General features: G+C 43.1%; 1 protein-coding gene across 1 annotated transcript in view; it reads left to right on the top strand.

Moving 5' to 3' along the window:
• Positions 1–20,948, top strand: part of FERMT3 (FERM domain containing kindlin 3) — a 36,905-nt gene extending 15,957 nt beyond the window's left edge. The window contains exons 6-15 of the mRNA XM_066582798.1: positions 322–424; positions 550–657; positions 16,803–16,934; positions 17,110–17,159; positions 17,236–17,360; positions 18,415–18,521; positions 18,597–18,809; positions 18,915–19,039; positions 19,765–19,906; positions 20,220–20,948. Coding sequence (XP_066438895.1) covers positions 322–424; positions 550–657; positions 16,803–16,934; positions 17,110–17,159; positions 17,236–17,360; positions 18,415–18,521; positions 18,597–18,809; positions 18,915–19,039; positions 19,765–19,906; positions 20,220–20,402 — 1,288 coding nt within the window. The 3' untranslated portion in view covers positions 20,403–20,948. The remainder of the gene's footprint in view (positions 1–321; positions 425–549; positions 658–16,802; positions 16,935–17,109; positions 17,160–17,235; positions 17,361–18,414; positions 18,522–18,596; positions 18,810–18,914; positions 19,040–19,764; positions 19,907–20,219) is intronic.
• Positions 20,949–22,626: the final 1,678 nt, after the last annotated feature.

The following is a 22,626-nucleotide window of genomic DNA, read 5'->3' on the forward strand; positions in this document are numbered from 1 at the left end:
GCGATTTGCTTCCATGACTTAAAGCAACAGTCTGAAAATTCATGGTCTTTGAGAACAACCTTGTCGTAGACATAAGAGCCTGAAACTGTCCCAAATAAAGGTTTGTTAAATGGTAAAAAAATAGAGGGTGTCTTGCTTTGTAGTTGAAAGTTGAGTTTTTTGGGCCACCCATCTTATCTGTTTGGCAGTCACCTATTGAGTTTACTTCTGACTTCATTTGAAAAATGGAGGGTGGCCTGTCCTTTTGGAGGATTAAATTTGGGATTTCCTGTGTGGAAACCCTATAGTTGTATTTTCATTTTCTCATCATCTTTTATATAGGTGGCTTGATTCCTCTAAGTCTCTCATGCAGCAAGGAGTCCAGGAAGGGGATAGACTATGGCTTCGATTTAAATATTATACTTTTCATGACTTAGATCCAAAGGTGAGAGACCATAAACCATGCTAATCTGTAGTAATGTTAAACAGACGAATGGAGGTGTCAGAAGGTCTACAGTATATAGAAAAGAGAGTAACGCGGCAACTAATTAATTGAAATATCTTCCTTAGATGGATGTCGTACGGATTAACCTGCTGTTTGAGCAAGCGCGGTGGGCTGTTCTTTTAGAGGATACAGAGTGCACAGAAGAAGAGATGATGACATTTGCTGCTCTACAGGTACCTGATATTTTAATTAGCAGTTTTTCAGTAATATACAGTAAGTCATGATATGTCATACGTGATCATGTGGCATGTAAAAACAAACTTAAAGGGGTTGCATTATCATACACAACTTGTGAAAAACCGAGACGCTGTTTTGGGGAAAAAAAATAGTCATGTACAATAGCCACATTAGTTCATTAGGGCCACACTACAGTGGAAATATTATCTACTTGTTTATTGACATTTGCTCAGATTTTCAACTAAATATTGTCACACTTGTTGTAATGCAAAGGGTGTGCACCCACTGTGCCACAGACTGTTTTTTCTTTGGGCTAGTCTAAAAGGTCCCTGGGTCTTACCCTTTAACTCTTTTTTAGGCCGGCTGCACACGACCGTGACGGGCTCCACCGCGGAGCCCGTCACGGCGCCCCCCAGAGACCCCCAAACTTACCTGCGGATCCGGCGTCCTAGCTCCCGCATGACGCTTCGGCATGATGCGCCGCCGCGTCATGTGACATGCCGGCCACGTCCCATGACACACCCACCGCATCATATGACGCGGCGGCGGTAGGCGATTTCACGCTATCTTCCGCTGTGCTACAGCGGAAGATAGCGTGAACGGACGGCTTTCATTGACTGCAATGGAAGCCGTCCACGCATACACCCGGGGCAAATAGAGCATGCTGCGGGTGAGGACGGGTGATTTCATGGTGCGGAATTCCGCACCGTGATCCCTGAGCTATTAGGTTCAATAGAACCTAATAGCTGCGGGCAATGCGGCGGATCTCGGCCGCGAATTGCGCGGTGGAAATCCGTCCGTGGGAAGGAGCCCTTAGAGGGATATAGCCTTCACTGCAGGGAATCTCTAGGTTACTTTCTCAGGAGTAATCTTAGAACAGTGGCAGTTGACGCAGATGGGTGCCAAAGGGAAAGGCAAGGACATAGTTAGAATAACAGGCTGAAGTCAGGACATTTAGAATCCATGCAATCAGGCAATCATAGTCTATAATCAGGCAGAGGTCAGGATAGACAGAGCTCGGGAAAGCTGGGTATACAGGCAGCAGTCAGAACCAAGAGTCAAGAAGATATTGGAATACCTTCACTTAGAGCACAAGGAACCTTATTGTTCAAGCACCCTTAAATAGGGGAGGGTACCTTCAATAACCCGGGTAGCACCTGGATGGAGTTAAAAAAACTGGTCCTTTAAGAGGTAGGCCAAGGATGCGCAGTTGCGCACCCTATGGGTTTAGGCAGTAGCAGGAAGGATGATACAGCATCAACCGCACAACAGATGACAGTGACAGCCACCAGCAGCAGGGCAGGATCAGTGAGGGTGCCGCTGGTTACGGCCATGACACTGGAGAAATTTAAGGGGCTCCAATTATATTTTCATTGCTTTTCACTTTCTAATCTGTACAATGGACTTTCTGCCATTATCAGCAGCTCTCAGGAACCAGCCCTTGCTCTCAGTTTTAAAGATGGAAATACTTGTATAGATATCAATTTGTGCATCTGAGAAATCAAAGAGGTTATGCCAAAAGTGAAATAAAAGTCACATTAGTAGGACCCATTGCTAAGTAGGGATTTCATTGATCCAGAGATCCTGAGTAGTATGTACCCAGATCTGACCCTCACTGTAGAGGTGGCAGCTCATTTGTGTTCACTATCCATTTTAAATATCGTACATAGGATGTATGTAAACCTATTATTTAAGAAAAGTCAATTTTGAAAACTTATGGAAAATAAGAGAGAGAGAGAGAAAATATTACCAAAAGCTCGACTTGAATAACGAGCACCCAAGCATTTTGATGCTCGCTCATCTCTAGTTATCTGTGCTTGGGGAATTAGTAGAAGACTAGCTTAAAGGGGTTGTCCCGCGAAAGCAAGTGGGGTTATACACTTCTGTATGGCCATATTAATGCACTTTGTAATGTACATTGTGCATTAATTATGAGCCATACAGAAGTTATCAGAAGTTTTTCACTTACCTGCTCCGTTGCTGGCGTCCTCGTCTCCATGGTGCCGTCTAATTTTCAGCGTCTAATCGCCAGATTAGACGCGCTTGCGCAGTCCGGGTCTTCTTCTTTTCTGAATGGGGCCGCTCGTGCCGGAGAGCGGCTCCTTGTAGCTCCGCCCCGTCACGTGCCGATTCCAGCCAATCAGGAGGCTGGAATCGGCAATGGACCGCACAGAAGCCCTGCGGTCCACCGAGGGAGAAGATCCCGGCAGCCATCTTCAGCAGGTAAGTAAGAAGTCACCGGAGCGCGGGGATTCAGGTAAGCACTGTCCGGTCTTCTTGTTTAACCCCTGCATCGGGGTTGTCTCGCGCCGAACGGGGGGGCTGTTGAAAAAAAAAAAACCCGTTTCGGCGCGGGACAACCCCTTTAATGGTCCAGTAAGCGGTCCTATTGGTGACTGACAACTATTTCTGTATGCACAGTCATACACAGCTGTTAGACCCCCTAATGGACCATTAAGCTTAGAATGAGTAGAAATATAAATGAATGACAAGTTATATTGAATCTTTCCCCAGAAAAATATATAATAATCTGCTCAGCTCCTCCTGCTCTATACCATGATGCCTGCAGTTTGGATAGCGACATTCACATGAGCGTATTTTGCACTCATTTTCGTTCATGCAAAAAATGATAGAACATGCTCTATCTTTCTGCGCATTTGTGCACCAAAGGTCCCTATAGAAGTCAATGGGGGTGTGCAAAGGTGTATGTAATACGCAAGGAGATGCATGAAACATTGTGTAATTGCACAGGAAAAAGAACACATCTGGAACTGATTAGCCATTTCAATCAGTGCGTTAGTTTGCAACGTGCAATTTACATACACTGGGGGAAGAAAAGGACAGTAGAATATGCTGATACACTGGCAAAAAAGCCTCATTTATAGTGCTGAAACCTGCTTCCCTGTTTATGTAGGACTTAGGGTTGACACCGACTGGATGTTTTTTTCTATCTTGCGCTGCGAGAGCAAGTGAAAACACTCGCCTCGCAGCGCAAGAAAAACGCTGGAAAATCGCTGGAACATCGCCAGTGTTTTTAATGGGGCCAGTGACAGCAGCGCTAGCCCCATTGAAACCATAGGGAGAATACCACAGACTTCTGCCACAGCTGTCACAGCTGTGGCAGAAGTGCAGCATGCTATCCCATTGCTTTCAATGGGTTCGGCACTGCTGCCGATCCCATTGAAAGCAGTGGTTTCTGGCAAGCCCTGCAGTATGATTTTTCGGGGATGGGCTTGAAATATAAGCCCTTCCCTGAAAATCATCATTAACTGGTTAAAAAAAAATAAAAAATTAACTCACCTCTCTGCCGCTCAGACGCGTCCTCCGGCTGGCTCCCTGGCACTGCTGTCCAGCACTTTCAGCAGGCGGGGATTTAAAAATCCCCACCTCCTGAAAGGACTGTGCTGATTGGCTGAGTGCTCAGCCAATTACAGCTAGTGCTTAGCTATTGGCTGAGCGCTCAGCCAATTACAGCTAGTGCTTAGCTATTCATGAAAGCAATGGGATAGCATGCTGCACTTCTGCCACAGCTGTCACAGCTGTGGCAGAAGTCTGTGGTATTCTTCCTATGTTTTCAATGGGGCTAGCGCTTTTCTTGCGCTGCGAGATGAGTGTTTTCACTTGGTCTCGCAGCGCAAGATAGAAAAAAATGCCAGTGGGTGTCCACCCTTAAAGGGATATTCTGTTTTGATAAATGAAACTTATTCATGGTCTAATATGTTATACAGTTTTCTAATATACTCTACTTGCACTAGGCATAGGAAATGCTGTGACATTTCATGAGTCACACCTCCTTTCTTAAATACCATGCTTAGGGCTAGGACGGATGCTGAGAGCCTGATGACGTAAGTGTACTGTATACATACTTCACAGCCTAAGTAATACTGCTTTTACATGGAACGATCAGTATATGGTTGGTGCATGTTATTGCATACGAGTATGGGATGCTTGAAAAACCCTAGGATATATTCTGGTGACTGAGTAGCAACAAGCAGAGGACCCAGGGGGCGACTGCAATGGATTTCCAGGCTCACATGGAGCCCAGCAAGGTTGCACAGTATATACTGTATATCACAGAAGCTTGGATACCATGTGTTAATAGCGCAATACCATCATTTATATCCCCAAATTTCTTAAGGGAACATGGCTAGGTCAGCATTTTTTTTTTTTGCAGTGTATGATTGTAGGAGTGTCAGCAGATTTTTATCTCAATCTGCAGTTATTCTATAATATGATGTTAAATTTATATATTTTAAAATCTATAAAACTTTCTGTGGTTCTTCTGTAATATGATACTAAATATATATATATGTTTTAAAATAATCTATAAAACTTGAACGCTGCAGTTTACTTTAGCATTCAGAATGCTGAATAAAACGATCATTTTATTCTTCCCTTGGTAGTAATAGGACATTCATTAACTGGAAATGTTCTACATAAATGCCATTGTCCCCTTTGGAGTCAAGAATGCAATTCTACACGGGTAATTAAGTCATCTTTCATTAATGTTTGCAAATCATCCTTACAATGTAAGTGCTCATTACCCATTTTTAAAAAATGCTCTGGCGACAAGAAACTAAATTGAATTTAGGTTGATAAAAATGTACAATTGGAAGTTTACCTCATTAAAATGCAAAGTAGACGGTGACTCCTCAGAGGAAATGGTAAAAGGTGCTTGATTCACGGAACACCATCTCATCAGTGGACACTGTCTTAATAAAAGCACATTGAGACAGAGAATAATATTTCCGCTTGGAGCGGAGGTATATTATTACATTACACTGTATAGTAAATGTTCACAGTACAAATAGCTATCCTGCTATATAAAATAGCCAACATGGCTCTGCACATCCGTTCTTTTATGCATGGAGCAATGGTGGAATCACATCTATTGCACAACTATTACACATATTGCAGAAAAGAATTCTCACACTCACAGAATTACACTAGACCTTTTCTGATTTATGTTTTCCTCTTTCACTAACTACAGTCCAAGAGCTATATTCAAATAATCCTCTGTCACATAATGGACAGATAGTCCTCTCAGCTCCGAAACCAGATTCTTAAGGCTGCCTGTCCACGGGTGATAATCATAGCATGATCTGCAGCGATAAATCGCCTGCAGATCATGCTATGAAAAGCTTTTCATAGGCTAACTATGGAAAGCACAGCCCGACATCCATCGCGGGATTAAAATAGCGGCATGCTGTGGTTTGCCGCAATTCTCCACAGTGAGTCCATCTATTAGATAGCCCCATCACGGAGACCTGTCAGTGCTCCCCCTTACCCCCAGGGCGGAATATCGCTAGGGAAAATCCATCACGGCTGTAGATAGGCAGCCTAACTCTCATTCCAGAAAAGCCAACATTTTCGTAGTCTACACACTCCTCCACTGTACCTAAGACTATAACACAACAAATCATCCAATTAATAAATTAATGCTAGATAACTATGCTTTTACCCCTTCTATGATCCTATCAGCTATCAAACAGACCCTTCCCTTTTTTCTCATGCCCAGATATTCGGACATGTTCTTTAAAGTGACACACAGATTTGTAATTTAGCTAAAAATCAATCACATCACTGCAGCAGCTCGGAAGACAATCTTCCACGTCTTCAACCACCTTCTTTTAAACTACTTTTAGAAAAGTTAGTATTCATTATGAAAATGGACTCGATGGAAGGTGCGTTTCAGAAGGAGCAGAGGGTCAAAACCTCTCTACTTGGTGTAAATGTATTACCCTACTCCCCCTAAAAATTAAAGCAAAAATACATGAATGCTCTTGTAACACTACATGGTATTCAGAATGTCTGATAGCGAGACACCAACCTGTGTCTCTAGTAACATAGTAACTCATATGTAAGGCTGAAAAAAGGCATATGTCCATCCAGTTCAGCCTATTACCCCCCAATGTTGATCCAGAGGAAGGCAAAAAATAACCAAAACAATAAGGTAGAAGCCAATTTTCCTTATTTAGGGGGGGAAATTATTTTCCGGCTCTAATCTGGCAATCGGAATAATCCCCAGATCAACAACCCTTGATGTTATTAATGATTTTAACATATAATATTGTATTGCTCAAGAATGACATCCAGGCCCTGAATTAGGAGTGGGAGCGTCACAAATGGTACCTTACCATAATTGCCTTTGCCATTCTCCTAATCCTCCCTCCAAAAATCTCTTTTACATGACACGATTGTGCAAATCGCTCATTAGATTGAGTAATTTGCACGATAGTTGTGCAGTGTGTGAACACTGTAGTGGTGAAAGAAAGATCAGCGATAAATTGCTGATCAGATCTTTCATGCACACCTAAAAACCATTTCCTGTGTAAAAGGGGCTTATCTCCTCGTTACCTGGAGTGCCACATCCTTACTTTAGGGCCCTTTTACACGGACTGATAAATTGTTCAGATCTCCACATCCAGTGGTAATCTCAACAATTATTGTTCAGTTTAAATGCATGCCCTGAATAAACAACAAACAAGAATTTGTTCACTTCTCATTCAGTTTCTGCATGCATAAAACTGAATGATGTTTGCCCGTGCAAACAGGCAGATGTTCATATATGAATGGCTGCCTGTTTACTGTGAATGGAGGCTGGTGAGCCAGAACAATCCCTGTCCTGCTCGGCCTCTATTCACTAGTGATCATCGTTCCTGTGAGTTTATTATCGCTGGGATGACCCGTCGGGCATCTGTGCCTGACAGGTTATCTCGTGTTAAAAAGACCCTTACTCCGCCTCCTATTAAATCTTTTCTTTGATTACAATACAGGATCGAATGGTGGTGAGTAGTCTTTTGATAAAAGGTGTTAGAGGGTTGTTTGGTTGTTTGCCGAGTTATTTGATAAGTAGTGGAGAATGACATAAGCCTGGTTCTTCAAAGCTGGTGATGTTTTTGAGTATTTGCTACCATCACATTTTGTCTGCTGGAATGCTCATGACTCAAATGGCACAAATTGTAAATTTCTGCTACATGGATATATGTCAATCCATCCACATTTTCTTGCAAAAAAGGAATAACGGAGACAAAGTTTGCAGTGCATTTATTTGATACTGAACTGTATTGTTGAAAATTAATAAAAACTATTATTACAAAGAAAAGCCTTAATTTGTCAGTGATCAAGGAAAAACTTAGAAAAAGCTTTTACTTGTGAAAACCCCTGCATGAAATGATCTCTAAAATGTATTAATTCAGTACAAGTTTCATCTTCTGAGTCACTGAAATATATGTATATCACATGCACAATGTGAGCCATTGCTAATGTATAAAGGTGGTCATTAGAGATGAGTGAGCGTACTCGGATAAGCACTACTCGCTCGAGTAATTGGCTTTATCCGAGTATCGCTGTGCTCGGGTCTAAAGATTCGGGTGCCGCTGCGGCTGACAGGTGAGTCGCAGCGGGGAGCAGGGGAGAGCAGGCGGGAGAGAAGGAGAGAAAGATCTTACCTCCGTTCCTCCCCGCTCTCCCCTGCAGCTCCCCGCTCCGTGCCGGCACCTGAATCTTTAGACCCGAGCACAGCGATACTCGGATAGAGCCAATTACTCGAGCGAGTAGTGCTTATCCGAGTACGCTCGCTCATCTCTAGTGGCCATACATTTTTAATGCTGTCGGTCGAACAAGTCAGCTTTTCTTCCCGACTTCGCCCATACTGCTTGGTTGAATGTGCCCGTTTTCTGAATGGGGATAAGAGAGCAAGCTGCTGCCAAACACTTCAGACAATGGCTAATATCCTGCCAGAATAAAAGAATCAGGTGTTGAAATTCAATATGCCCGATTCTTCTCTCCCCGACGAGGCTCAGGATGGCTGGCTCATGGATAAGCTAATGAGTTCCCCAGTGGGTCCTTGAACTAAAAAGTGAGTGCCCGTCTCTGCAGCCTACAGGTGACACGCTGGTACTTTATTTGTAGTGAGACATGGAGGATAATCTGTTAACATAACGCCCCACATATTTAGAACTCAGATTCGCTTAGTTCACTGACAAATTGAGCTAAAGTGGAACTCGTTATCGACAATGAGCAGCCATAGATAAATATATTCTCATAGTAGGCTTTGTATCTCTAATTAAATAAAATATTGAAAACTTTTACAGCAACTTTATTGCTGTACGGTAAAGCATGTACATATTTACTGTAATTCACTAAATATATTAGGCTGTATATTTTTAAAGCTAATATACCATAAAAGTTGCCCCCTGGTCATTCAAGCCTCTAGGAAGCTGGATCACAGTTTAGCCTACTCCCATGAAAGGTAATTTGCAAGCCAGGCAGATGAAACTAGCTAAAAAGTCATATCGTACCTCCCTTTTCTCCTTTCGAGTATGGAAAGGACAAGGTGAACAAATAAGAGCTCCCCTGCTCCTGTATACAGATCTTCAGTAATATTAACAGCCCCAAAAGAGGGTGGTATTTTTACATTATCTCTTTTATGTACCCCTCTGTCATTGTGGACACATTTTTATAGATATGGGGTTTATTCTACTGCAGGAGGTGATACCCTTAGATGCAGCTGTTGCTATGTGGTTTGTGTGGTTAGAATCGCTTATACTAAAAGTTCATCCTCTAAGGAAGTTTACTTTTCTACCAATGAGCAGCTGCAAACATCAGACAATACAGAAATTCATGTGGGTGGCAGCTTCACCCATTTGTGATATGTAAATAATGAAAAGCATTTATCATTTAGAACAAACAGCAAAAACTGGAGAAACGATTCGAGCTATTAAAAAGGTTACAACTGAGTAGCAACAATCCATATCTATATACTGTATTAGTAAGTAATCTACATAATCCGGGAATCACACATGCAGTCTTTGATGAAGTTTGCTGTTCACTTTTTGATGCAGTTTTTTAAGCCAGAGCCAGAAATAAAGCAAGCAGGGAGGAGAAATAAAAGTCCTTCTGTTATATTTCTTAATCCTGATTTTGGTTTACAAAAACGCATCAAAACTGCCATGCGAGGGAAACTAAATCACAATATAATTAGCAATTCTACATCAAGTTTTGGTAACTTACTCTCTCACGTAGAAAGTTACCTACTTTACTCTACAGGAGGTGCAAGGCTTAATGGTTACAGGCTCATCAGATACAAGGCTTGGTGGTTACAGAATCTTTAAGGGCAGAGAGCTTAGAGGTTACTGTTAACAACAATCAGTAAACAGGGCATACAGCATATTACTTACAGCCTTTCTCTGAGGGCACAGAGAATTTTGGTTACAGTCTCTGTTAACTTCACAGGGTAGGGCAAATTGGATTGACATACTAATAGTCTATGCTCACAACTGCTGTATGCTCAGGGCTTGGTTTCCGTATCTGGTTATCGGCCCAAAGCTGCCCCAATTCTCCAGGGACACTTCTATTAGAGGTTTCTCCTAAGGCCCAGCAGTCCTAAGCAAGGCCATAGATATGATGGCAGGGTGGCAGATTACCACCTAGGATCTTAGGATCTACGCCTTGAGTATGACTCACTGGACAGACCCAACTACACTTGCCATAGACCGAGCTGGTTTTTGCTTGGGAATTCCAGTCTGTTTCATGTAGATAACACAGCCACAGCTGATACTTGCCACTCAGAGGTGCCCCTATCATGATGCAACCTCAGCCTGCTGCCTTAGGTGGCAGTCTGCAGGACCTCAGGGGGCGATGGGTTGCCACCGAACTGGTAACCTGACAAACAGTGCACTCCCCTAGCTTGCACCTCCAGTCCGCTGGAGGCCACTGCTGCTGTAACCCCTCACATCTCCTCTGCATGGTTCTCTGCCTGGGTGGTCTGGACACTCTTCATTTCACTACAGTCTCTTGTCCTTTCATCTATGCAGTGGCCTCTGGTGGCTCTCTGGTTCCCTGGCCACTCCCCAGCATACAGATTCAGCTGTTCTTATCGCTCTGCTTTTGGGCAGGCTCCGCCTCTTTAAGAAGCTTCTCTGTCCTTCTGTGCCTACATCTGCTGCGTCCACTGTTTTGGCGCAGCTTAAAATGCTTTTATAGGGTACCTGAAGTACCTCAATCATTTCCATCCATTTGGGAAAGGGGCAGGGCTTAGCCCCTATTCACTGCCCTACTGTGTGGACTAATCTTCACAGCAGTGAGGCACCAGTTCCATCACCACTGACGTCATGGAGGAGGCGGAGCCTCCTCTTGGCACGCTGAGCACTTTATTCATACCTTTCCACCTCGGCTGTGTCACTGTCTAGAGGTGACATCTCTTTCATAGCACTGTAAGCGCTTTACTTCTGACACTCGTAGTGCCTGTCAACTCTCTTCTCACTCCAGGCTACATCTCAGACCGGAGGGGGCAGAGCTTTGTCCTAGCAGCTGGAAAAGCTGCTACAGCAGCCCTTGTTGTTGTAGTGGAGTGTGTTGGGGCAGACATGCTCCATCACTTCCTTACACTGCAGCAGCTCTAATGCTGTGATAGCATTTCCTTCAGCTGCCAACTTTGCAAACTTGTTGGAGTGTGGCAGTTTAGGACTAGCCTCTCTGACACTCTTCCTTCTTCCCTTCTTCTGTCACCCAGCTAGCTGCCTAATCACCCTGCACTTACATGCTACCATCCACCCCCACATCTACCCCAGCGAGTGTCTGCTCAGTGAGCAGAAAACTCCTTTCCATGGTGCCAATGGATCTCAGTTTTGCAAGCTGCTCATTTAGATCCAGGATCTGGGCTTCCAAATGTGCAATGTGCACACATCTCATACAGCTGTATGTATCCTCGAACGGCTGTTCAATGACTGCATACATGACCCAAGTAAACTGGGCAGCTTTGTCAATCAAGGAGCACATTCTAAATCGGGACCATAAAGATAAGCTTGTAAAAGAGAGATAAGCAGTAAATAAATATAAGTGACTCCCTTCTAAAGTCTCTGAATCTAAAGTCACTTCACCTGGGGTCACACACTTCAGATCACAGCACACACACTCGCACACTCGCTTTGTGTTTGCTTAATATAGCTCAACTGTATTATACCTGCTCCACCTCTCATTTGGAAGCAATGAAATTACAGACAGACATTAGGACTAGTAAAGGGTCAATAGTGATTCAGGGCAGTGAAGTGATTAATAATAATTAATAAAAAAAAAAATTCTGATTAAACTAAGGCAGTGACTGGTTAGTAGTGATTTTGCTGGTGGTGAAAAGCAGTAAAGAGGCTCAATTTTAATTTCCCTTGTGTAAGGTTGTAAGAGAAAAATGTGATTGTTCTCAGTAAGAGAAGCCAAGTAATCTTGTATATATGATACCTTTTAATGGCTAAAAAAAATACATGATGTTATTGCGAGCTTTCCAACCTACTCAGGATCCTTCCTCAGGCATAATGAAACAGATCTGGATGGGGCATATAGATATACAAATGTACACATATGAAAAGCCACAGTCATAGCAAGATTAATTTACACTTAAAACAATACCAGACAAGATGAGCAGAGAAGTAAATACTTAAGTAGTCCACTGCGAAGGAATGTGACAGTTTTATGATCTCTAAGGCCCAATGTCCACGGGCAAATTAGGATTTTAAAATACGCGCGGGTGACCCACACGCGTGATCCGCGCCCATAGGGATGCATTGGACACCCACAGGTAATTAAATACCTGCGAATATCATTTTCCCCTGATGCACGGATCGCACGTGCGGGAAAACACCCGCAGCATGCTCCATTTTCATGCGGGTCTCCAGTACGTACAGCTCCCGCGGCTTCCATTGAAGCCTATGGGAGCCGTCCGGTCCCGCGGCACATCTGCAGCTGTATTTCTGCTGTGCCGCGGGACCGCAGGAAAGCAGGCATTCAAAAAAAAAAGGTGTGCCAAGCACATCTGCCGGGCTGAGAAAAAAGATCCGTCCACGATGGTGGGGAGATCCGCAGTGTCCAGACAGCTGAGTATATCTGATTTTGTGGCCTCATGTCTGCGCAAAAGGAGGGATCCATAGCGGGATTCTGCATGGAGAATCCGTGCGGGCCCAAATTTGCCCGTGGACATGAGGCCTAAGGGCTCAGTCACACGGGCGTTTTAATGGCCGATTATTCGCGCGTTAAAAAAAAATTGCACTGTATAGAACCAATGCTTTCCAATGGCAGCGGTCACATGTGCAAATTTTACATGCACATAAGATTTGAACTGACAAAAGATAGAATATATCGTGGCAATGGACATGGTCAGGCGTTTTTTTAAACACACGCAGTGCAAACTTTTTTACGCACATAAAAACACCCATATGACTGAGCCCTAAATTGGTGTTAGGGGATCACGGTATTAACAGTAGTAATTTCTCTGACAGTTGAAGGCAGTGAAGGGATTACTTTTAATTCCCTGATAGTGTTATAAAAGGTTAATACTGATTTCTTTTATGGCGGAAGGTAGTGAAGGGGTTAACAATTCCCTGATATTGGCTAGTGAAGGGTCAATAGTGAATATCCTAGTAGTCTAGGGTGGTGGAGAGGTTGATAACAATTGCCCTGGATGAAGTTTCAGTACATTTAGCACTATAAGATATGTCAACTTATCCGGTTTTACAGGGAGTTCCTTTATTTTTAGCCTCCCTCATCCAGTGACCCAGTGATCTATAGTTCTTATCCTGTTGCCAAGGAGTGAGGCAAAACATAGGGCACAGGTGCAGCGAAAAAAACAAAATCAACCATTATCTGTTGGATTAATCCAATAAATAATGGTCTCTATACTCACCGACCTCACTCCAAGCTCTGGGCACTGCCCCACTGGTACTTGACGCCATCCAGCATCAGGGTGTAACGTGCAGGTGCAAACAAAATCCTGGTCTAGGGACTGAATATATCATTTTTGCCTAATCTGGGGTCAGAAATAATATAGAGGGTCTTGGGTTTTACTGTATTTAGGGGTCTGGTCTGTTATTTAATATAGGTGTAGGGTGTCTGAGGTCCAAATATATTTAGCTGGTGTGTTCTGGGTCCAATATCACTATAGAAAGGCTGAAATAAATTTACGAGTCTGATTATTAATATAGGATAGATTTAGCCCCACCTCTTTATATCTAAACCACTTGGAAAGGCCACTCCCATTTTTGCTGCTTCACGCTGCTTACATAGCACCTTGTGAAGGGCACTCCCAGTTTGACATCTTTGCATTATGCTATCCAGGAATCATTTCTTTTTCCACAAAACACAGTGAGAAAATTGTGTTTTATTTCATCAAAGGGGTATTCTGGTGATATTAAGTTTTTCCCTATCCTATGGATAGGGGATAACTTACAGATCAGCGGGGTCCCAACCACTGGAGTGCCTACCAATCAGCAGAAGAGGGGTACAATATCCGTCTGAGAGACTGGTGAAATGAATGGAGCAGCAGCGCACATGCTCGGCCACCACTCCATTCATTTCAATGGGAGTTCCAAAAAATAGCGGAATTTAAGCACTTGTTTGTACGGCGCTCTCATTGAAATAAATGGGAGTGCCAGAGATAGCCAAACATTTTAATTTGGATATTTTTTGGCACTCCCAAGCATGCACGCCACCACTCCATTCATTTTACTAGTCTCTCAGACGAATACAGGGCCTCTCTTCTGGCGATCAGTGGGGGGTCCTGGTGGTCAGATCCCCACCAATCAGCTAGTTATTCCCTATTTTGTAGATCAGGACCAACTAAACCCTTTAATGATAAACCTATTTTTTGCCTTATGGAGCAAGCGATTTTCATTGTTGTATTGCAAGAGCCATAACTCATTGACTTAACCATATAAGAGCTTGCTTTTCTTTTGGTGGTGGTGGTGGTGGGGGGAGTTGCATTTTTTAATGGCATCACTATGTGGTACAACTTTTATTAAAAAAATTTGGGGGGGATATGACAAAACATCCAGAAATTCTGTCATTGTTTGGGGGTTTTGGGTTTACAGTGTTCAGCTTTCAGTAAAAAAAAAATGATAATTTTCTTATCTGAATCAGCACAAATACTGCGATACCAAGTTTATACAGATTTTATTTATTTTTTAATTTTGCACAGTAAAAACACATTTTTAAAGAAAAACAATTGACCCTGCATCGCCGCATTGTAAGATCCATAGCATTTTTATTTTTCTGGCAACAGAGCTATGTGAGATCTTTAGAGATGAGTGAGCACCAAAATGTCGAGTGCTCGTTATTTGGGCCGAGCTTTTCGTAATGCTCGAGAGCTCTGTTCGAGTAACGAACCCTATTGAAGTCAATGGGAGACTCGAGCATTTTTCAGTGGACTCGACGGGTGGCGGGTCTCTCTCTCTTTACTGAAATTTGATTGAGCATCAGAGCACCGCCTGGTGCTGGCTCGAGTAACGAGTAGTTCTGAGAATGCTAATGCTTGACCTAGCACGCTCACTCATCTCTAGAGGTCTTGTTTTTTATGGGAAGGGTTGTAGTTTTTACTAGTACAATTTTAAAATAGCTGTGACTTTTGGAGTACTTTGTATTGCATTTTTTGGAGGCGAACAAAAGAAAAATGGCAATTCTGGCTTTACTTTTTAAAAATATTTTACAGTGTTCACCATGCATGATAAATAACATAATATTATCAGTGTCTGTGTCATTACAAACACTGTAATACCTATTATGTGCTGGTTTTAACATTTTTTTTTGTATTTTATCCATAGATAAATAGGTTCTGTGGGAAGAAATGTGTATTTATTTTTTCAAACTGAGATTGAATTTTTTTTACGCTATTTTTTTTATTCACTCAGCGGGACTTGCAGATGTGATCATTTGATCACTAGGGTAGTACACTGCATTATTTGTAACGCACTTTACTAAGTCTGTGGTACCTTGCAATTGCACTATGCGGTGCCAATGTCTGACAGAAGGAGTCCCATTGCCCCGTTCTTTTCCTACATGCCACAGTTGCTATTAAATATGGCTGCAATTACGAGCGCTGGACACTACTCAGGGTTCAGAGCAGCGCTTCCGATCTAATATTGGGATATCCCAGCGTGAGCTGCCTTTACTTAACCCGCCTGCAGCTCTGGTCCAGCGGCACAGAGCAGGGTCTGTGACCACTGGCTTCTGCGCCAAGGCGAGAGGTCAGTGATCACATGCTCAGAAGAGGCTACCGCCGGCAGACTGGAGCTGCATCCTGGGTGAGTAAGCTTGTAGGGATAATGCCTAGTCAGAGGCCAATAGAGGGCCTATTTACCTCTGGCTGGGCAATATTCTTGGGACTCACTATTACTACTGGGGGCCAATATTGGGGACACTTACTTCTGGGGTCACTATGGGGGTCACTGTTACTACTGGGGCCACTGTAGTGGTCATTATCACTACTGGGACCATTATGGGGGTCACTATCAATATAGGGACCAGTATTGGTACACTATTACTACCGAGGCTACTATGGTGGTCATTCTTACTACTGGGTCCACTATGGGGGTCACAAATAGGGCTTGTTCACTGGGGCATAAGTGCATTCTGGTCATAAAAATATGCTAAACCCGCTAGCCCCGCCCCCTTACTTGGCTAGAGAGAGATTACTATAATAACCCCTCTAGCCCTGCCCCCTCTCTCGGGGAAACCCACTAGCCCTGCCCCCTATCTCTCAAAATATGGGAAGATATTTTACAGATCTCCTGTAGCTCCACCCCCTCTCTCTTCTCTCTCTCTCGGGGAATTCCTAACCTACTTCGCGATCTTCCTTTAATTTCAATGGGGCCAGCGCAACTGCTGCCGGCCCCCTTGAAAACAATGGGCAATATCGCACATTCTTCTTTGCATTGCGAGGTTAGAGTGAAAACATTGCTAATGAGAATGAAACCATTGAAAATCATTGGTTTATCATGCGTTTTCACTCATTTTCGCATTGCACAGATGTCGGAAAGCCAGTAGGTGTGCTGCGTTCTCACTCCTCTCTATGGGGAGAGAAAGCCGCAGCGGAATGCCGGCGTCCGAACCGCTCCAAAACCCGAGGGTTTTGAAGCTGCGGCTCTCCCATGGAAATCTCACAGTTTTTCGGTGCAGCCAAGCAGCGAGATTTCCGTTCCGTGAGAACCCAGCCTAAGTCTTGCCGTTTCAGAGTTTTTGCTAGCTAGCTAATTACTTTGTATAAATGAAACAGGATACACTAAGTTGAATTGAGGGATCTGTATAAAATGTATCCATATAGGCAAATGTTATTTTAGTAATCTTTCAAATGTATGTTATTCTTTGGCTTCCCTAGTATCATGTGAACAAACTATCAGTAACCTCAGATCCCATGCATTTGTCCCAAGACCCTGCTCTTCAGGACCTGGATGAGGCGCTGTCACATCTGGAAGTAAAATTAGAGGCAACTACTCCCAGCGAGGCTCTGGTATGTCACAACACTGGGTGCTAGAATACACATGCTGTATATGATCACCACTGATTAAAAATAACAGATTAATGTTTATTAAAACTGCATTTATTCTATAGTTTCTGGGTGATAATGACGTCCACAATATGTACCTACAATATAGTTTCATTATATGTCTATATACCTTTGCCAGGAAGGAATTGAACTTGAACCAGAACTGCAGGAGAATCTGAAAGTTTTCAGGTGATTACTTCTCTTCTTGTAGTCTGTCTTTAGACTTGGTGCATTCACAGTGCTAACCATTTAATATTGCCTTTAGGCCACGGAAAATGACTCTTAAAGGCTACAAACAGCACTGGGTAATGCTGAAAGGAACTAATGTGTTATGTTATAAAAGCAAAGAAGAGGCCAGAGGGGAACCACAGATCCTTCTAGCATTGAAAGGTGAGCATGAAGAGTTAAGAACTATAATTTTACATTTTAAGTGATAAAGTGGATCATAGTAGTCGAAGGCCGGAGCTAAATGCAGGGATAATTGCTAGGTTTTCACCCAGGGCAAATATTCAGTTTGATGTCCCTCGCCTGTGAAATAATACATAACATCCCTGTTTGTAGATGTTTGCAATCTACAAAAATGTATACAACAACATTTGTCCTACCCTGGGACTACTGCCGGCAGGTGGCCATCCCACTCTTCTCCACTATGCAGAATGAGTCTACTGCCAATACAGTGCATCTATCCCTATTCTTGTAGCTCCAGAAAAAAATGAAAATGTAAATTTTGTCGACAGAAGATGACTTCTCCATCTGGATAGTTATATTAGTAGTCTCTGCTGATCCAGGAATCAATGATGGGACTCTTTCAGCATGGCTGCTTGTGTAGTTACCAACCAACAGATGTCATGAGTTGCCGATTAACTCTCTGCTACCCACATAAAGGACCACATGGATCTCCAGCACAGTGACATTGCACCATCCCTGTGGGAAAGAGATACTTTTTCAGGGTTTTTTTTCCTAAGGGGTTTGTCAAATGTTCTTTTGGTCAAAAGCCATTTCTTAGATTCCTCCAAGAAAATGAACGTTTGATTCAGTTGAGTATTCATACATTTTGTGGAGAAAGCCACAGGAAGACCACTCTGGCCGCAGCTTATTACCAGGATCCTTCTTACACCCAAAATCGTGTTGAAGAACTTGGTAGGCCCCCCATATACATTCAGGAGTTGCCTAGTCAAGATTGGTAGGTTCAAACAACTTTTCCATAATGTCTATGGGAGCTTCATTGTCTTCACATATGGAATAAACGCAGCAATACCTCCTAAGTATCACTTGGGTTCATTTGTAACCTGATAGAGTCGGAAGAAAAAAGGCAGCACTTCAAAATGCTTCCACGTTGTTTTAAAAGCCACCTGGACACTTTATGGTGCCTGCAAATGTGCGCTATTAACAGTACCGATACAGCACTCATGCTTAGTAATTGCGTTCTCACATTTCTTTCCAGGATGTGAAGTTAGTCCTGAGGTCAATATTGCTTCTCAGAAGTTTTGTATTAAGCTTTTAGTCCCATCCCCAGAAGGAATGAATGAAGTGTACCTGCGATGTGAAAATGTAAGCATCAGGTTCCAGATATCACTCTTGCAGAAACTAGAAACTAAACTAACACAATGTATTAATTGGTTTTAGGAGCAGCAATATGCCCGCTGGATGGCTGGTTGCCGCCTGGCAGCAAAAGGACGGACCATTGGTGACTCATCTTATGATGGAGAAGTTCAGAATATACTATCCTTCTTGACCCTTCAGAAATCCAATGCACAAACTTCTGCCTCAGCAGCGGAGTCCATCAACATGCTTGCCCTGGTATCACCAAGGTACCAGAAAAAGCTAAAACTTAAGCAGGTGGGGATTTACTGCTGTAAGATGGTTAGATATTACTCTCTAGATCTAGTTCTCTGCAGTCTCCATAAAAACGTTTGCTGAAGTTTAGTGTTGTGATTTTCTCAGTTATCACCTCGTATATTGGAGGCCTACCAGAATATTGCGCAGATTACACTTGTGGAAGCCAAACTACGTTTTATACAGGACTGGCAATCTCTGCCAGATTTTGGAGTCTCATACTTCCTTGTAAGGTCAGTAATTTGTTACAGTAGCTCTGTAGTATGTGCATGGAGTTCTGCAAACCTCATTCAGATGAATGAACAGTCATAGAAATTTATTACAACAAAAGTTGCCATGAGTGAATTCGCACTAAGACAGTGCAGCTGGCTACTCCTTAACTAGGCTATGCCCACTGGGGTTTACCTATTGAAGTGCTTATATTATACACTGAATTACGAACAACTGGTATGTGACATATTGTGATCAGTAAGGGTACATGCGTACAGGCTTTTTTTTCTGTTCGATTTTCGGACCTAAAAATCTGTCCGAAAAATTGGATGGAAATAGCACCCACTCAGTTGAATGGTTGTATAATGGGCTTTTTTCCCTTCCTTTTACTTGAATAGTAGCATGTTCTATTTTTGTCCAATTTTCGTCCAAGAATAGCACGTCAATTTGTGGTGTTCAGGACACAGGACAGTGCACGGATGCGATGTTTGAGTGTTGTCCAATCCAAGCTGCGCCCCAAAACCTTTGCAGTTCACACACTGGGTATTCTTTCGTATCCCACTTAAAGTCCTTTTTAGCCCTATAGCCTACCTTTCCTCTCCTATGCACTAGCTTTCATATACATCTCATATATATCTATCCAACCCCTAATCTACTCATATTGTAGATAATGTTTTTGTCTACCTTCTACCTGACAGTCAGATCATTCCCTTTCACTTGTATATCTCTTCCATACCAAAACCTCTAGATTTAAAGGTGCTCGTCGGGATGAGATACTGGGCATTGCTAGCAACCGTTTAATTCGAATAGATCTGAATGTTGGAGATGTGGTGAAAACCTGGATGTACAGTAACATGAAGCAATGGAACGTAAACTGGGATATCAGACAGGTAAGAGTGAAGTATTAGAAGATGTATGGCTGTGTCCTACATTTGAGATGGACAAATACTGTACGCTTTAGAAGCCAGCCGGACTAAAGCACGAGACAATGTCTCTGGTCTAATAGGGTGGCAATAATGTTTATATAGACCAATAGAAAACAACCTGGTTACTTCGGAGATAGCAAACTTAAAAAAAAACAACTGAAGAAACTAGCTGAGATTTGTTCTTCGTGTACCTGGGAGGGGTATTGCAACCTTACCTGTACTTTTGCCAGTCATTTAAGGGAAATATTAATTATTTCCTTGCTGGTTTGCATTTCAGGTGTCCATTGAATTCACTGAGAACATTAATGTTGCCTTCACCTGTGTTTCTGCTTCTTGCAAAGTTGTCCATGAATACATAGGTGGCTACATCTTCATGTCTACCAGGGCAAAGGATGGTGGCAGCAAAGGCCTCAATGAAGAGCTGTTCCATAAACTTACCGGCGGCCATGAAGCTCTCTAGGAATCTTCTCAAATGTCCACTTAGTCGTGATAATTTTCCATTTAATATAAGATGTCCTTCATGGAGTTGCTCTAAGTAACAATTACATGCAGTATACCACAGTTCATGCTTTTGACTAATTGCGAACATTCTCATGAGAAAGGAAAAGGGAAAGCTGTGACTGTTGGTAATAGCAATTATTATAATATATGTGTATTAAGATATTTCAACTAAAATGTTGTCCTTCCAACAGCAGAGTCAGCTACCTGTTATATGGAACTTTTACTGCTTTGTACATACGACACAAGCAGCGCAGCAAAAGGTAGAAAGTGGGTTTGACAAGAATTTGCTGTTGCATATCTTTTTTTGTACATTTTTCGGGGGCTTAAGCGGCATCAAGAGTTTTTGTACTCAGGAATCAAAAAGCCAAGATTACACATCATTTCTATAGATAAAAATGTATCAAATCATTGAGAAATAAATTAATCATTTTGGATGACATTGCAGCTCAATAACAATGATTATATACAGTTTACTTCTGCACAATAAATACTTATTTCACTATAATTCCATATCTTCTAATTCTACTCTCCAGTTTGGGTGTTTAGCAGAGTATGAGTGAGGCCAGGCTCACATGACCATATTGGAATTGCGTATTACAAGGGCTCTATACATCCATGTGATACGCGGTAGCTCACAGACAATTACATAGCCTTACACAGTTCCGCTCACATTAGCATGCTGGAATTGCGTAATCCGTGAGCACAAAATAGAACGCAACATGTTCTATTACAACGTATATAGGCAAGATATAGCCCATTGCTCTCTATTCATGCATGTATACCCACAGCCCATAAGCATATGGGCTGCAGGTATCAGCTGGTGTCCCGGACGCGTGATCCTCGCCCCATAGGGATGCATTGGACACCCGCAGGTAGTGAAATACCTGCGGATGTCATTTTCCCTTGATGCTCGGATTGCGTGTGTGGGAAATCACCTGCAGCATGCTCCATCTTAGTGCGGGCCTCCCGCGGGTATGGCTGCCGCAGGCTTCTATTGCAGCCCATAGAAGCCGTCCGGATCCGTGGCACACCCACAGCTGAATTCCTGCTCTCCAGCGCGGGAGTTCAAAAAAAAAAAAAGAGTGCATGGCGCATGCGCGTGGCACACTGCTGGCGTGCCGAGCACATCTGCTGGGCCGAAGAAGGAAGATCTGGCCACGACGGAGGGAAGATCCGCAGTGTCAGGACAGGTAAGTAAATCTTCTTTTTAGGCCTCATGTCCGCAGGAAAGGAGGGACCTGCTGCGGGATTATGCATGCAGAATTCGCGGCGGGCCTGATTTTCCCCGTGGACATGAGGCCTAAAAAGAAGATTTACTTACCTGTCCGGACACGACAGTCATCCCGGCAAGCATTCAATACCCCTGGGAATAGTGAGGAGTAGAAAAAGAAAAACCTCCAAATTTCACCCTGGCCAGATACGCCTGATGCAGTATTAGGGCAGTCTTAGCAAATTTGGCGGGGCAGCCTCGGGCCATGTATGTCAATTTATATAGAGGATGACCCCATTCACTTTACGCTGCCAAGCAGCCCTAGTAGATTTTTTTTGGATGTTTCCAGTTAAGCAATATAACTTTTTTAGCGTAAAAGAACAGGAATTTATATACAGTTCGTGTTACTGTGTCAACCCGAATGTCCTCCACAAGAGCAAAGAGACAAATTTTAGGATGCAGGATGCGTGGGGCTCCTAGGTGCATTTCCATAAACTCGAGGATATTTCTCCAAAAGGTCAGTAAAACATGACATTCCCAAAACATATGCATGATTGCGCCTGCACTCATCAAGCATCTTGGGCAGTCTGCACTGGGGATGCAGACTGCCCATGGGCCCATGGTACACAAACGGGTGGGAGTATAATAGATTCTGTGCAGGAACTTGACTCGGATTAACCTGTCTCTTACACTGATCAAGGGCGATCCTGAGCTGGCCAAAAGACGATTTCAGTCATCTGAGTCTAGGCCTGGTATGTCCAAGCCCCACTTTTCAAGAGCCCTGTCCCTCAGCGAGGCAAGACCCCTTGTCAGTTGTCTATAAAAACAGGAGAGCGGCTTTAGAATGTTGGCCATCTGTGCCAGCTCCTCTAGTTGGATCACTGCCTCGCCCTGTATCAAGTGGAGGGCTATACATACTCCAAACTTTAAGGGTCACCCACATAGGTATAGGCAGGATAGTTATGCGCAAAGT

This window comes from Eleutherodactylus coqui, chromosome 11 (assembly GCF_035609145.1).
Source record: "Eleutherodactylus coqui strain aEleCoq1 chromosome 11, aEleCoq1.hap1, whole genome shotgun sequence".
Taxonomy (NCBI): domain Eukaryota; kingdom Metazoa; phylum Chordata; class Amphibia; order Anura; family Eleutherodactylidae; genus Eleutherodactylus; species Eleutherodactylus coqui.